At 37.5% G+C, this 14,984-nt stretch overlaps 1 protein-coding gene across 2 annotated transcripts in view; it reads left to right on the plus strand.

Annotated features, from left to right (window-relative positions):
- TRPC3 (transient receptor potential cation channel, subfamily C, member 3) overlaps positions 1-13,416 on the plus strand; it is a 71,925-nt gene extending 58,509 nt beyond the window's left edge. For both annotated transcript variants that reach the window (XM_010860285.1, XM_010860284.1), the window contains exons 11-12: positions 10,317-10,392; positions 12,982-13,416. In XM_010860285.1, coding sequence (XP_010858587.1) covers positions 10,317-10,392; positions 12,982-13,124 — 219 coding nt within the window. In that variant the 3' untranslated portion in view covers positions 13,125-13,416. The remainder of the gene's footprint in view (positions 1-10,316; positions 10,393-12,981) is intronic.
- The last annotated feature ends 1,568 nt before the right edge of the window (positions 13,417-14,984 follow it).

Raw genomic sequence — 14,984 nt, forward strand, 5'->3', positions numbered from 1 at the left:
GGGGGGGTGGATATTTTCTTATCCTTTTCACTACCTTGTAGGATTATAATCCACATTTGCTTTAGTTTTAGTCCTTTAGTTAAACAGAGTCGGTACTCACCACTAGTCTTTGCCTTAATTTTCTGTTCATCTGTTTGTCAGGTCGTTTGTCTTCCACCAGTTTCTTCAAAAAGAGCTCATGGGAACTATGTTCTCTGAGTTATTTCATGTCCTAAACTATTTCCTACTTTCTGTATATTCATATTGACCAGCTGTGAAGTTCTTCGATAATGACTTTATTTTCTTGATGTATTTATCTACATTGCTCTGCTGCTCTGAGAATGGAATGTTGGTATGGAAAATTTGAAGCCAACCTGATGGTTTTTCTCATATGCTTCTTCCTTTGACCTCAGATTTTGATGTGAATGCCCACATTTTCTTTACTTTTTAAATCCAACAACTTGATTGTTCTGTAGATTTGATCTGTATGCATTTATTTTCTGGTGTGAAGTATGTCTTTTTAATCTGTGCATTCAAGTACATGCCTTTTATTTCTAAATAATTTCCTTGAACTATATTTTGAAATATTTTTTCCGTTCCATTATTTGGAGTCTCTTCAAAGAGACCAATCAGAAGTCTGCGGCATCTCTTTTCCTTTATGCCTTTTGAATTTTTTTTATCCATGTCTCCCTTTGGCTCCTTTTTTCTCATCCTGTCTTTTATTCCTGTCTATCTTCATATGCACTGCTTCAAACATATCTTTTATTTCTGTGATGATTTTAATGTTTTCTTCCTCTTCTTCCTGAGATTTTCAAACTTAAAAATATCATTTCCTCCTTTGGCTTACTGTATTTCCCTTGTGCTCTTGGTTCAAGACAGGATCGGCTCCTATTTTTAAAAGATTATATATTAGTAATGACATTATATGTTTTCATCTCTTCTTTCACAACTTTTCTAGTGTGTGTTCTTTATTTGCTGTTTGTTTTATCCTTTTTCTTGGACTATCTTAGTACAGATCTTCTGTAGATTTTTTACTATTACTCAATCTTGAGTGAAGTAAGTTCCTCCCAGACCAACTGCTTTCAGGAGGTTGGAGTGGAGTCAGAGAATTCCAGGGCCCCATCCCAAGCTAATAGGAATTTGTCTTTAGGTACAGGATCGTGTGGGGCTTCCCAGGCGGTGCTGGTGGTGAAGAACCCTCCTGCCAATGCAGGTAGACGTAAGAGACGCTGGTTTGATCCCTGGGTCGGGAGGATCCTCTGGAGGAGGGCATGGCAACCCGCTCCAGTATTCTTTCCTGGAGAATCCCATGGACAGAGGAGCCTGATGGGCTACAGTCCATGTGGTTGCAGAGTCAGATGTGACTTAGCACACATGGACACACAGGGTTGTGTATGTGAGTTCAATTTATTCTTTATTTTCCCTTGTCGAGAATAGCACTGAATGATTGTTCACATGGAAGACTCTCCCTCTCCACCTCACTGACAAAGTACTTCTAGCAAATACAACTTTTCTGTACAGTTTTCCTTTTAGCCCTATAGTCTAAGCTTCTGAAGACTTGGTATCAAAGGTCAGGGGAAGTCCTCAGCGATGAATGTCTGCTCTTGGCATGCCTACACATCCCCATTTGAGCTTCTCATAACCTTTCTAAAAAAAAAAAAAAAAAAAAGGTTCCTCTAAGTCTCATAAATGAAGGAGTTAGTGTTTCTGTTTCCTGTTTTCCTTATAGCTTTTGAGTGATTTAGAAATGTCTGAGTTTATTGTCACATTGAAAATTGCTGTGCTTTTATAGGAAATGATCCTTGCTAAATGCCTAGAGATTTCAGAATCCTGTACCTTTTGTCTTTTCTAAGGTGATGAATTCCCTCTGCCTGTGGTATAATCTGTAGCTCCCCAAAAGTGATAGAAAAAAGAGAAACTAAGGGAAGAGATCTCACTCAGCTATATACACACCAAACTTCATATAAATGTCTTGATTATATTTAGAATAAAGTCTACCTGTTAAGAACTCCTTGAGCGATAACAACTGGTGTATTTATTTCACCAGGAATTTTTGTTTCACGTGGTGTGATTATATGACTTACCTTAAGGAAATTCCAGATCTTAATCTGCTAAGTGGGGAGTTTTCCTTCAAAGGGGTGACTTTTAGAATACACTAATTCTAGTCATTCTATCACAGATTAGAATATTTTTGAAATACCTCTAAAATTTGCTTTTATAATTAGTTTATAAGACACACGAAAATGCTTTGTTACTTTCTCATAATGGAACTCATCTAATCATTCACTGTATTAACAAGGCTCAGAGCCATCTGACTTCACATTTTTTCAAAAATAGTCACAGCCAGATAAGAATGCGCCTGCCAATGAAGGGAACATGGGTTCAATCCCTGGTCCGGGAAGATTCCACATGCCATGGAGCAACTTAGCCTGTGTGCTACAACTTCTGAGACCCACGCCCTAGGGCCGTGCTTCATAACAAGAGGCCACGGCAATGAGAAGCCCACGCACCACAGCGAAGACTAGCGCCCACTCACCAGAAGTGGAGAAAGCCTGTGGGCAGCAGCAAAGACTGAGTGTAACCAAAAATAAATAAATAAAAATAGTCACAGCCACCCTCAAAAAAACATGTGACCATCACCAGTCAGGCATCACCTTACATGTTTTACATTCAAATGAATGTTTCTTCTCCAAGACAATTACTTCAAAAACTCATTCACATTCAGATGTGTCTCAAGGGGCAGCAAAGGAAATGTTTAAAAATGCCCTGATCAAGGGCAGTATTATTTATATTAACATTAATTATTAGTAGTATGCTGGAATTTTTTATGTATATAAAGAATTTTTTTTTGTGTGTGTGTGTGAAACTGGGAATGATTTCTCTGGAGAGCATAAAGACTTGGAGGGCTTGTTGTTGTTCAGTCACTAAGTCATGTCCAACTCCTTGGGACCCCCATGGACTGCAGCATGCCAGGCTTCCCTGTCCTTCACCATCTCCTGGAGCTTGCTCAAACTCATGTGCATTGAGTCAGTGACGCCATCCAACCATCTCATCCTCTGTTGCCCCCTTCTTCTCCTGCCTTCAATCTTTCCTAGCAACAGGGTCTTTTCCAATGAGTTGGCTCTTCACATCAGCTGGCCCAAGTATTGGAGCTTCAGCCTCAGCTCCAGAACATAAAGACTTAAAGAGATAGCTATGATTAAATTCTTCTCATGAATACCTGTGCTATTCAAGTTAAAAGTACTTAGATATTCTAATTTAACTTTGAGAAATGGGAGTATATTTTAAGACTCCTCCACAAAAGCTGGGCTGTAGGCCCTTGTGACTTCTCTCTCCACTCTCTTCTGTGGCAGTTCTGCTTTCCCAGCCTTCTTTGGCTTGGGAACAGCCTTGGCCCAGAGAGTGTTAGACTGTTTTTACTCCGTATGCTGGTCTATGGTCTGATCCATGAAGGCTTGATTTTTACTGGAAGCACATGGCATAAAGAGGCACTCACTTTAAGCTTCATGGCACATTCAAGATATCCTCTGTTATGCATGGTCCTAAGTTGTAAGATTACAGAGATATATGGTCCATGGCTTCAGGGATCTCTCCACTGGAATGGAAGGACAGCACAGAGAGGAAGGGAAGGAAAGAAAAAAGTAGGTGGACCTTCACACAGCCCTGGGATATGGCTACACGGTATAGGTGAGATGTAAATAAAATGGTATGAGGATGCAGGGAAAGGCAGAGGAAGTGAAAGTTGATCAAGTAGAAGAAGAAGCAGATCTGCTCTCCGTTTCTCCAAAGAACAAAACTTGGACCAGTAGTTAAGAAAGTACAGTGAAGCAGACTTTTGGCTCAATACAAAGGAATTTTTTAACAGCCACAGTTGTCCCAAAATAGACTAAACCAGCTGTCTGGAAAAAGTAGCAGGGTCTGAATCACAGACGCTGTGATTTATTCAGAGGCTGCACAATGGTATGTCAGGGTATGTCACAATAAGTGGTATGACAAATGAAAAACACATGATTTACAAGGTCCCTTCCGTCCCCTAAATGCTGCTCTCTACTTCCAAGTTCTCTGTGTTTGTCCAAACCTATGTTGTTACTTTATATTCATACTTTATCGATGGATGAATCTATACATACAGACATACATGCATGTATGTCAATCAGTTTTGGCCGATATCAATCAATTTTGGCTTCTCTCTAGGAGTAAATGAGGAGATGAATGTAAAAATGTCTGATAGAGTACTTAACAATTGTGAGTTGACTTTTTAAATATTTATTTATGTGGCCGCATCGGGTCTTGGTTTCGGCGTACGGGGTCTTTGGTCGCGGCACACAGACACCCTGGTTGTGGCACACAGGCTCAGTAGTTGTGGCGAGTGGACTTAGCTGCTCCAAGGCCTGTGGGATCTTAGTTCCCCAACCAGGGATCAGACCCATGTCCCAGCATTGCAAGGTGAATTCTTAACCACTGGACCATCAGGGAAGTCCCACCAATTGTTAATTGAACTTGAATTAGTAAAAAATAAGCAAATAAAAAGAAAAGCTTTGATGCCTTTTGGAAAGGCAGGGCATAGCAAGTATCCAACCATCCAAATCTCATTCCTTTTTCCAGTCTTAATGGAGAACTGAGAAATGAACTTAAATTTGTTTGCAGGAGATAATGTTTGAGGTAACTACCAGCAAGCTTTCCATAGCCTGGACAGAGAATATCCAAAGTCCACGGCATAAAGTTACAGTGTCTCCCTTAAAGAGTGACTCACGGGCTCATACAGAGATATATGGGTAATTCCAGGAGGCCTGCGGAATGTGGAAGTTAATTTATAGACTTCCCTTGCATTAGTTAGCCATTTAACCAAAAGGGAAAGAAGATGATTCAGTTAATGACCAATTTAACTTTTGATACTGGCTTTGATTAAAGGCTCCATTGGAAATTTAGTAGAGATAATATTTTAAATGATACTTTTATGTATTGCTCAGAAGTTTCATGATCCTTGCCTGCAGTCCCAGCATTATTTATTGGTTAATAAAGACTTTGCTTTGTAAAAGAAGTATAAATGCTAATAAGGAATAATAGTTATATTAACTGAGCACCTTCTATGTAATTTACTTTGATTGCCTTTTATAAGATATATTCTAACTTTTCCACTACACAGATTGTCACCAAGATTCCATCACTTGTAAATAATTCAAACACATTCAAATCCAGGCAAGTTGGTAGGTTCAGAACTGATCTAGAGACTCTCAGTAAGCTCTGAGGGGAGGTAGCTGGCTCCAACTGCAGGTGGCAACATGGTCTTAGACCATGGGGTACTTATCATCCTTTGTCGTCAGTTTTGGGTTTATCAGCAATTCTAGGACAATAGGAAAAATCCCATTTGACATAAGAGTTCATGTTATCTGGTATCCTTCCTTGTATGAAAGTTATAAACTGTCTTGATATGGTTAGATTTATCAACCTTTTCCTTATGGCTTATCCTTTTAACTTCCCTGTAAGGGTGATCTATTGTCCCAGAGCTATTTGTTGAGTAGTCTTTTCTTTCCCACTGATTTGTATTACTGCCTTTGAAGCTGCTTTAAACTGATAAACATTTGTTTTTTCTTTTTATAAGAATATGCCTACGTTGTCCCCTAAACTTAATTACATCCCTGGTATGTTGATGCATCATAGTGAATTCTTCTGGTGAAGTTTCATTGGAGTTCCCTGTTGCATCTGCAGTGTCTAGTATGGCGCCTGACACAGTTCAGTTCAGTCGCACAGTTGTGTCCGACTCTGCATCCCCATGGAAAGCAGCATGCCAGGCTTCCCTGGCTATCACCAACTCCTGGAGCTTACTCAAACTCACCTCCACCGAGTCAGTGATGCCATCCAACCATTTCATCCTCTGTTGTCCCCTTCTCCTCCCGCCTTCAATCTTTCCCAGCATCAGGGTCTTTTTAAATGAGTCAGTTCTTCGCATCAGGTGGCCAAAATATTGGAGTTTCAGCTTCAACATCAGTCCTTCCAATGAATATTCAGGACTGATTTCCTTTAGGATGGACTGATTGGCTTTCCTTACAGTCCAAGGGACTCTCAAAAGTCTTCTCCAACACCACAGTTCAAAAACATCAATTCTTCGGCACTCAGCTTTCTTTATGGTCCAACTCTCACATCCGTACATGACTACTGTAAAAACCATATCTTCGATTAGATGGACCTTTGTTGGCAAAGTAATGTCTCTGCTTTTTAATATGCTGTCTAGGTTGGTCATAGCTTTTCTTCCAAGGAGCAAGCATCTTTTCATTTCATGGCTGCAGTCACCATCTGCAGTGGTTTTGGAGCCTCCCAAAATAAAGTCTCTCACTGTTTCGTTTCCCCATCTATTTGCCATGAAGTGATGGGACCGGATGCCATGATCTTAGTTTTCTGAATGTTGAGTTTTAAGCCAACTTTTTCACTCTCTTATTTCATTTTCATTAAGAAAGTGCTTCTTCACTTTCTGCCGTAAGGATGGTGTCATCTGTGTACTGAGATTATTAATACTTCTCCTAGCAATCTTGATTTCAGCTTGTGCTTCATCCAGCCTGGCATTTTGCATGATGTATTCTGCATATAAGTTAAACAAGCAGGGTGACAACATACAGCCTTAATGTACTCCTTTCCCGATTTGGAACCAGTCTCTTGTTCCATGTCCAGTTCTCATTGTTTCTTCTTGACCTGTGTACGGATTTCTCAGGAGGCAGGTCAGATGGTCTGGTATTCCCATTTCTTTAAGAATTTTCTACAGTTTGTTGTGATACACACAGTGAAAGGCTTTGGCATAGTCAATAAAGCAGAAGTAGATGTTTTTCTGGAACTCTCTTGCTTTTTCGATATGCAGTGGATGTTGGCAATTTAATCTCTGATTTCTCTGCCTTATCTAAATCCTGCTTGAAATCTGGAAGTTCATGGTTCATGTACTGTTGAAGCCTGGCTTGGAGAATTTTGAGCATTACTTTACTAGTGTGTGAGGTGAGTGCAGTTGTGCGGTAGTTTGAGCATTCTTCGGCATTGCCTTTCTTTGGTGTTGGAATGAAAACTGACCTTTTTCAGTCCTGTGGCCACTGCTGAGTTTTCCAAATTTGCTGGCATATTTAGTGCAGTCCTTTCACAGCATCATCTAAAGGATTTGAAATGTCTCAACTGGAATTCCATCACCTCCACTAGCTTTGTTTGTAGTGATGAACAAAGGCCCAATTGACTTCATACTCCAGGATGAGATGTCTGGCTTCTCGGTGAGTGTGATCACACCATTGTAGTTATGTGGGTCATGATGATCTTTTTTGTGTAGTTCTTCTGTATATTCTTGCCACTTGGCACCTGGCACGGAGCTAAATATTTGGTGAGTGAATGAATGAGTCCTGGCTAAGATCCACCCAGCCATGAGTCTGTCCTGAGGTTCCAATTCCACACAACTCAACACGTTTTATATATATTTTTTGACTGATAAAATGGGCTTTTCCTTCTTGATAGCATGGATTCCTTCTCAATTTATCATTATTCTCTGAGGCAGACATTTTGAATTATCTGGCATTTCTCCTTTTTACATGACCTTGGCATCTAGTGGGTCACTTCAGTTCATAATTTTTACTGTCTTAAAACTGAGGTATATTTGCCACCCTCACTATATCTGCATTTCAGTTCAGACTTTTTTCCTTTATTATCTTTTTAATGTGATGTATGAGATATGCACAAGAATGTGTGCAATACATAATCAATTATGATGTATAACTATATGCATACCTAGGAAGCCACCACCTCCCAGAGAGAGATAACCGAGTCTGTTCATTGCCTCTGCTCTGCTGCTCCTCCCGAGGTCACACCCTTGCCTCCACCTAGGGGGAAATCAGTATCCTGAAATTGGGTTTCTCACCCTCTTGCTTTGGTTTTCTTTTCAAATATAGGCTTATTGCATATATGTTGTTTAGTTGCTAAGTTGTGTCTGATTCTTTGTGACCCCATGGACTGTAGCCCGCCAGGCTCCTCTGTCCATAGGATTTTCCAGGTAAGAATACTGGAGCTGGTTGCCATTTCCTTCTCCAGGGGATCTTCGTGACCCAGTGATCGAACTCGAGTCTCTGCATTAGCAGGTGGATTCTTTAACTTTTTGCCTCTGAACCACCAGGGAAGCCCTATTACATATATAGACAATCTGAAAAATGCATTATGTAGATTTGTTATTGAGTAAACTTTATGAGAATAATTTCATACTTAATGAAGTCTGTAACTTGAATTTTTTATTCAACATGTATGCTTCTAAGATTCATATATACTGTTGTGTGTGGCTCTGGTTCATTAATTTCACTAACTAATTTCATTGGTGAGCACAATGACATTACATTGTGTAATATGCCATGATTTGTCTATTTGGTATTTGGATTGTTTCCAGGTCTTTTGTGTCTCAGATAAGGTTTCTATAAACCTCGTCTGTGTCTGTCTCTTGGTCCACATGTACATGTGCGGAGTTTCTCTAGGCCCTGTACCAAGGAGTGGACTTTCTGGGTTAAAAGGATATGCCAGTGTTCAGTTTTAAAAGATAATAACAAATCAATAGGGGATTAAGAGGTACAAACTACCCTGTGTAAAATAAGCTGCCAAGATATATTGTATGGCACAGGGAAAGAGAGCCATTTTTTAATAACCAATATTAAATCACTTTATTGTACACCTGATGCTAGTATAATATTGTACATCAACCATATTTAAAAAAAAAAAGATAATGCCGAATTATTTTTCAAAATGACCTACTTATGCCAGTAAAGTACAAAAATTCCATTGATCCACATCCTTTCCAACACTTGGCATTGTAAAATCTATTAATTTTTCCCTTTTTAGATATAAAATTGTATCATGTTTTTCCTTTTTCTGGCTTTAATGAGATATAATTGACATACAGCACTGTTTAAGGTTAAGGTGTACAGCATAATGATTTGACTTATCTACATAATCAAATGATTATCATAGTAAGTTCAGTGAACAGCCATGATCTCAGATAGATACAAAATTAAAGAAATAGAAAAAAAGATTTTTTTTCTGGGGATGAGAACTCTTCAGGTTTACTCCCTTACCAACTTTCATATATAATGTTCTGCAGCATTAATGTGTTTATTATGATGTGTGTCACATACCTACTACTTACTTATGTTATAACTGGAAGTTTCTGCCATTTGACTGCCTTCATCCAACTCTCCTTTCCCCCAGGCCCCTGTATCTCTTTTAATTGTAATTTGTATTTCCCTAAAGAAAACATTTTGAGATTGTTTCACGTGCTTGTTGACCATTCACAGTTCCATTTCAGTGAAGTGCCTGTTTGTTTTTTGCCCATTTCCCTGTTGGATTATTTGAGTTTGTCTTATTAAAGCTCTTCATATATCTTGGATCCAAATTCTTTACAGGTTGTAAGTATCATCAATATTTTCTCCCAGTGTGTAGCTTGCTTTCTTTCTGGTATCTTTATAAACAGAAGTTTTAATTGTAATGAAGTTGAGTTTATCAATCTTTTCTACTATATTAGAATTTTTAATCTTGTTTGGAAAACATCCAGTTGTGCACTGAATTTATAAATATGTTCTTCTGTGCTTTCTTTTAAATGATTTAAAAGCTTTGCTTTTCATATTTAAGATGCGCATGGGATTCACTTTTGTGTGCTTCTGTGAAGTAGGGCTCCAATTTAATTTTTTCTGTATGGATAAGCAATTATCTTGTAAGATCATTTATTGAGTTTGAAATATATTCACAGTATATATTGCTGTGAAAGGAAAACATAATATAACAGTATGTGGTATTTAGAAAACATAATACATATAGTAAATAGTTTATATACAAAATTTAAAAAAAGGTGTTGGAAAAACATGCACTAAAATAACAACAGTGATTATCTTTGGATGGTGGAATAATTGATGAGTTTTGTTTACTTTTTGTTCTCTTTACTCTCCAAATTCTCTGTATTGAGCATATGTTTCTAGATTTTTTAAAAAATACAGTAGTGTCTATAGATGATAATATTGTATAGAGAAATCACTAGATGAAAGAAAATCATGAATTGAAGTCTTTCCACTCAACTTTTCTTGTAAAGCTTCTTGCATTCCTGGAATAGGGTGGCTGGTGGTGAGGGGCTGAGGTGAAGGGTGGGGCAAGGGAGTGTCGTGGATTATGCAGAAAAACTCAGTAAAGGTGAAAAGGGATTAAGTTCTGAAATCTGGGTGAGTCTTCCATTAGTACAGTTTCTCTTCCCTGAGTTCTTTACTGGTATGTAAAGCTCTTTGGAAAATAAGATTCAGATTACTTATATGTATCATTGGTGATATAATTTTTTTTTGGCCCAACAGCAAATAATGAAAAGACTTATAAAGCGATATGTTTTGAAAGCACAAGTAGACAAAGAAAATGATGAAGTTAATGAAGGTAAGCATCTTCAACTTAAAAAACATCCTTTTACATCTAATTTAATGAACAATGGAAAACTTCATATTGAAGGATACTGTTAAAAATCTGGTCTTGGTTAACTGAGTTCTTCCAGGATTGACAGGAAAATCTTATGTTTCATTTCTAAAGCTCTCTTTTAAAATAAACAGTTATTTAAAATGTCAGTCAGAGACAATTTATCACTACAGAGTGCTCTAACTGATTCTTAGAGTGTAAACTGTGTCATTTTGCTGGGAGTTTTTATTCCCTGTAACACGAGTAGTCTGTAGTTTCAGTTCTGTTTCAGTGAGCTGAGTGTTAACATTTTTCCAGTGATGCAGGTAAAATAAGAGTTAGCTCAAACATTTCTGCAGAAAAATTTTTACTTGTTTTCCAGAAAGAAATCTGTAACCCATTTTTGTCATATGGTGTTTCTCTTTTGCTTTTCACTTTTCTTCTTGGCTCCTTACTTAAATGCACCTATTTTCCAGGCATATCCTAGGCAGCGCATCTGTCTGGACTATAAGGCTTTTCATCAAGTGCTGGGATGTAAGCCAAAGCACAGGTCCAGGGTTGGAAAGAAATCAGTCAGGGAAAAATAAGTTGCCCTAAAGATGGCAATGACAGGGAATTCCCTGGTGGTTCTGTGGTTGGGACTTCTTGCTTCCACTGCAGAGGGCAAGTGTTCCAATCCTAGTTGAGGAACTAAGATCCTCCATGCCTTCCAGCACAGCCAAAAATTAAAAAAAAAAAAATAAAATAATAATGAAAGCTACAGCTTTCAACACCAATGAGATGCTATTAGATCTATCTACACTTTTAAGAAAGGGCTAAACTAAACTGTTGATGAACTCTGAAGCCATTACTTGATTAATGCAAGAAATCCCTTGCAAATATGAGTCAATACCATATGTGTTTGTAGCACAGAAATCTAAGAATGCATGTTTGGAAATCAGCAAAAAATCAAATCATGGTCACCAGAAACAGTCTCAGAGATAGAATTGAAATTGAGTTTTAGTTTAGAAAGCAGAAACCTTATCAGTTGTGCCATAACCTCCCTGAAAACACAAAAATTAAGTGAAGTGGGGAACTGGGCCACCATGACAACTTCAGAAAAAAGGAGCCATCTTCTAAGTACTTTTACACAAAAGAGGAAAATGAATTAATGAGAATTAATGAATTAAAGAGAATTTAGAGTTTTGGACAAAGTTCTAACTAAAATAGTATATCATACAACATAACCTCTTCATTTAATAAATATGTTTCCCGTGTTGGTAAATACAGCACTTGGTATGTAGGCTTCCCATAACTCAAAAACAAGGAAGAAGGATATGGTAGTAGGGAGGCAAGAGGAAGCTCACTGGCTTATGGTCCAAATATGGTAGTAAATGGTGTGAGAATCCATTTCTTCCATGGAAGACTTTTGATTTCAAATTTGATCAGTTTATTTCCTCTCTGTTGCCGTATGTGAAAGGAAAATCACCTGCACTTTTTTTTGCCATGAAAAGAATCAATAACTTTTGTGTGTATTCTTGAAGAAGAGTTAGGATTCCTTAAAATAAAAGGTTCTGTCTTTTAAATATAATCAAAGAACATGGATTATACTTTAAAACATCATAAAGATACCAGGAAATATCATTAAAGATATATTTTACATGTGATTCTACTATGAAATGCTGTTAAAGTGCCGGTGATTTGAAGAATCATTTCTTGGATTCAAGATAAGTTCATGCCCTGAAGGTTACCTTTCAAGGTCAATGACTTATCTACATTTCAGTTCTTTGCAAGAGAGTCTAGTTTTTGATTGTAATCTACACATTCTCAAAATATTGCCAAGCTAAATTATGGGAACAGTTGTGTTTTAATAGCCAGAAGTCTCCTATAGTCTTCTGTGTATGTAAACCTTGTTAGTGGTATCACATCTAAGCTTCTTAATTTCACCATTGCTTGTGCCACACAAGCTGTTTGTGTCCTTGACTCTATAGTCATTACCATTGGCTTCCCTAAGAAAAACCCTTACTCTTTTTCCTTCCTTTCCCTTACTTCAAACTTGACCTCAAATATACTGCTTCCATGTGAGTATTTGCCTATTAAATAGATTGATTCATTTTTAGTTAATGTTTCACTTTAATAGGATTCCATTCTAGCCTAGCAATGGGAGATGATCTATAAAGGTGTCAACTCGTATGGCTCAGGGAACCAGAGGAACTCCCTGAAGACAGAAAGGGGGTACCCTGATTATAGATTACATCCTGATTGAGATTACTAGTTAACAGATAAATCTGCTACCTGGGAAGCCCCAACAGATAAATCACCCTGTATTAAAAATTGGTTGAACCAGGACAATACTTTAGTCGACTTTTACTTTTAAAACACAGTTGGACTACTGTTATAGCTTTTTCCAAAGTCAGTGTATTTTTAAAGGCAAAGCATTTCTTAAACATTTTAAAGGAAAAAAATCCAAAATAACTATGTCGGAGACATTATGAGACGAATGTATTCATGTTGTATGAATTTCACTCTTTGTTTTTTTTTCTAAATCCGAAGAGCAAATGACCAATCATATGTTTTTTAATACAAACACTATAGGTGAATTAAAGGAAATCAAGCAAGATATCTCCAGCCTTCGTTATGAACTTTTGGAGGACAAGAGCCAAGCAACTGAGGAATTAGCCATTCTAATTCATAAGCTCAGTGAGAAACTGAGCCCCAGCGTGCTGAGATGTGAATGAGTCAGCAACCTGGATTTATGGCTTTGACTATAGCACAACTGTGGGCAATAATATTTCTTAGTATGAAATACTTGAAAAACTATGGTGTACATTTTTAGTATTAACTACCTTTATCATGTGAATCTTTAAGAGTTAGGTCTTAATGACTTACTGTTTTATCACATGAAAATGGTCTTCATTTTAATTGTTTGCCTTGACATTACAAACAATGATATGCCCTTGTATTTAAAGGCCCCAAATTAACTACATTACTGACATTTTTTTTGTCTGTTTTAGAATAAACTGTCTTTGCACTACCGTTTTGCCTCCAAGAGACTGTAAGCTCCTTGGGGACAGGGACCATGTCTTATTCATCTTCATGTCTCCACCATCTAGTACAGTGCCTGGTACATAGTAGGTGCTCAATAAATGTCAAAACCAACTGAACTGCCAATAAAATACAAATAAAAATTAAAAGGCCATCACTATGTAGCATACCTTCCCTTGTCCAAATGCTGAAGAGATTTTTTTTTTTTTTTGGAAAAAAAAGAAACTGAAAAAATTTTACAAACAGCTATGACTTGGTCAGATTTTCTTAGATTTTTGGCATCACTGATACTCCTAGAACCTTTGAACCCTGAATGAAGAATTTCATAATGAAATGGGTTAATAGCAAATATAATTGCATTACATATTTGTTTCATAGAATTGTTCAAAGCAACACATTAAAGGTTTTTCTAAAGTATATACTATACTGTTTGCTTACTGTCTTAGATTTTCATTTGTTATTTTCAGTAATGTGAATTTAGTCAGCAGAGTGGTGAGTTTTTTTAAAGTTGGGGGTTATACAGGGCTGTTAGTTATAATCTCCTAATTCCTGGCTCTGATGATTTAATGCTAAATAAGTTATCAACACCTGACTTCATATCTTGCCTGTTAGCTCCACTCTGAGTTTTGGAGGATATGCTATGGGAAGAAATGGAGCAGTGGCCATGTACCTGAAAAGGTATGGCCAAGAATCACGAGGTGTGTTTCATTTCCCTTTGAGGCATCTCTTGCCATTATTGCTTATGCTGATTGACATATATATATATTTTTAATCAAGGCATTTCAATTACACTTGCTACACTGAATAGATTGTGATATATCTGTATCTGAGTTACTATATAAGTGGGCTGAACACTGGTAATATTGAGGCCTCTTGACTACTACAAAAGGGGATACAGGCTGGTAAGCTCCCTCATCTCTTCATAGACAATAAAATACTCAAAGTATTTTTTTTTTCTTAACTAGCTAGGTTTAAATCTCTCATTACTGTCCTGATTCTCTTCCATCTGTTCCTATCAAATCATACCAGAATACAAATTATGGTCATAGCTCAAAGATCGCTTTATAGGTTCTAAAAGCCAAATAAATATATAATATTTTAACAGTCAATACATCACACAGGAAGGCTTTCTAGATGAGAAGACAAAAATGAACATTATACGGAACTACATAAAGCTCTTTAAAGATCATTTTTTAATTTATACTTTTGGAGACTTAAATTAAGAAAAGAACTTTATACATTTTTGGTATCATTGTAGGATATTTCATTAACTTTTGTGCTATGATAATAATGATGCTAAAGCTGAAACTCCAGTACTTTGGCCACCTCATGTGAAGAGCTGACTCATTGGAAAAGACTCTGATGCTGGGAGGGAGGGGGGCAGGAGGAGAAGGGGATGACAGAGGATGAGATGGCTGGATGGCATCACTGACTTGATGGACGTGAGTCTAAGTGAACTCCAGGAGTTGGTGATGGATAGGGAGGCCTGGCGTGCTGCGATTCATGGGGTCGCAAAGAGTTGGACACGACTGAGCGACTGAACTGAACTGAAC

The sequence above is a fragment of the Bison bison genome, unplaced genomic scaffold (genome assembly GCF_000754665.1).
Source record: "Bison bison bison isolate TAMUID 2011002044 unplaced genomic scaffold, Bison_UMD1.0 scf7180017864465, whole genome shotgun sequence".
Taxonomy (NCBI): domain Eukaryota; kingdom Metazoa; phylum Chordata; class Mammalia; order Artiodactyla; family Bovidae; genus Bison; species Bison bison.